Source organism: Halyomorpha halys, unplaced genomic scaffold (genome assembly GCF_000696795.3).
Source record: "Halyomorpha halys isolate HHAL.00 unplaced genomic scaffold, Hhal_1.1 Scaffold32.1, whole genome shotgun sequence".
Taxonomy (NCBI): Eukaryota; Metazoa; Arthropoda; class Insecta; order Hemiptera; family Pentatomidae; genus Halyomorpha; species Halyomorpha halys.
In genome coordinates this window covers 147,890-150,153 of record NW_027104903.1, presented here as the reverse complement: position 1 = coordinate 150,153, position 2,264 = coordinate 147,890, and the positions used below count along the sequence as shown (strand labels likewise).

The 2,264-nt window shown below is 28.1% G+C and overlaps 1 protein-coding gene across 1 annotated transcript in view; it reads left to right on the top strand.

Annotated features, from left to right (window-relative positions):
• Positions 1–1,080: 1,080 nt before the first annotated feature.
• LOC106685268 (facilitated trehalose transporter Tret1) overlaps positions 1,081–2,264 on the top strand; it is a 20,124-nt gene continuing 18,940 nt past the window's right edge. Inside the window, exon 1 of the mRNA XM_067045962.1 lies at positions 1,081–1,135. Within this exon, the coding sequence (XP_066902063.1) occupies positions 1,093–1,135 (43 nt within the window). The 5' untranslated portion in view covers positions 1,081–1,092. The remainder of the gene's footprint in view (positions 1,136–2,264) is intronic.

Genomic DNA, 2,264 nt, shown 5'->3' with positions numbered 1-2,264 from the left:
GTCCATCTCTCTTTTACTGTCTCTCCAACTTACTGTTACTTAAGGTCCCTTTAAACTATTGAGAGTAAAAATATCGAAAACAAATGCTCAATGGACAACTTTATTCAATAATAATTTTCGTATCTCCTTTTTCGGACCTCCCTTCAACCACATCTAAGGGAGTCGTAGCCCATAGTTGTCTTTGGGAGAACTCTTCAGATTTCGATTCTTACTCCCATGACGAAGTTCTGACTGAAGTTTCTTGAATGTATAAATTGTTTTGTTTATTTAATCTACTTTTCCAGCATCAATAGTTGAGTTTTTACCGATTAACAAATTTAATATATGCCTGACGATATTTTAATATCAGTTTTTTTTCACAAGACACAATCTGGATCATCGATTCCAATGAAACCCTCTTTTTGAGATACTATATTACAAAAGTGTATTACTACCTATAATATCTATAGGATAAAACTACCTACGACACTAGACAAACTAATAGAACAGCATTTAAAGTAGAGTGGACGTACTAACATATGATCTCCAACGGAGCTGTTTACGTTCAAGATACAGATTTTTTAAAAGCTACATTTTATAAAAAAAGAGCTGAAAAATTGGTAGTTAGTGAATTTATTTTAGGATATCTATATCACAGGAACCATGAGACGTACAGATGTAGAGTACGTAACACTCAAATTAAAGCTAGTTTAATGTACTTTAAAGTAGTTTATGATGTTTATCTTCGTAGCAGTAGTAGTTTACATGATATTTGCCAAAATAAATTAATAAGATGATGATTTCTAGTTGTTTGGACAAAATTTTTGATTTTGGGGACTCGATCTGACAACCTTAGTGGTAGACTGGCGCGTTTCCATGCTGCCGCATGTATATAATATATCAATATTTATTGCCATGCAAAATGAATATTTCTGGATTAAAAATTGTTTTATCATATATAAAAAGACATGGAACGAATTCTCAGTTGGTTTGTTTGTTAATCTCCTGTTCGTCAGAAATATAAAACGATTATTTTTTTTTTTATATTAATTATATAAATAATTTTCCCCACCACTGCTTTCTGGCTCAGTCTGTGTCGATAAGTTAACAGGTATGCACCTCTCGACTGTGAGGCAGCACGTAGCAGCACTAACATGTATGTGATAAGTTTATTTATGCTGATTTCATAACTAAACTAGAAAAACTATTATTACTTTTTTCCTATTATAGTTTTTATTAGTAACATTTAATTATTATGAATTATCAACATAAATGTTCCTGAAAGTATTGATTAGCAACAAGTCAAGTATTCATTTACATTTACAGTAGTGAACAAGTTACAAAAAATTACAAAAGTGAACGAGTTAGAAAAAAAAAACTTTTTCCACACGTTATTCATCTGTCAACCAGTGTTTATTATAAACAAATGAAAACTTCAGGGAAAATTCTCATATTTTCCTAAATTGTGAGGAGAGAAAATTCTATCTTTAAAAATGCTTATAATTTATTCTTAACGCGTATAATTCAAAATAAATTTTGAGCTGTTTAAGGTCGTTTTTCTTCTGTTTTGAATTTCGTATCCTGCCCCTAATTCCAAAATCTATTAGAAACACATTTTAACACGAAAATCAAATTACCTTGCTTTTCCAGCGAAGTCTTAAAATATTTTATTATTATTATTTGTATTCTCATAGAATTATTTACCTACTCTATACAATATCATTCAATAAAGAATTCAACCTGCTTATAGTCCTTAAATACAACTAGAATTTATAAAAACCTCACTAAAAAAGATGCACTCACAAACAGACCAAATAATTATTATTAGACAAAACGCGAAAAAAAATTAATAATTAAATTTTTGACAGAAAATTTGTTTATTGTATATATGTTATTTTTTAACAAAGTGTATTATTTGTTCATTTCCCCACCATTTATAATTTATGTTTAATTAATTTATCATTTATATAATTCTTTAGTTTCCTTTTTATTATATAGGATTTTTTTTTATTTTCCAACTGTTTGAAAATTATAAATATGTTAAAAAAAAAGAAATGTAACATAAAAAAGGTAATTGCACCTTACAATGTAATATGTTTCGGTTATAGCCCAGTGGAAAATTTTATATAATAATAAATCAATAACCAATATGACATGTATATGAATATCAAATCGTTTTTATGAGGAAATTAGAAAATAGAATATTAAATACCTACTCTTTCTTATGATAAAGGACATCCCGTATATTTTTATATGAAACTGTCTTACGTAAACAATACTAGCCT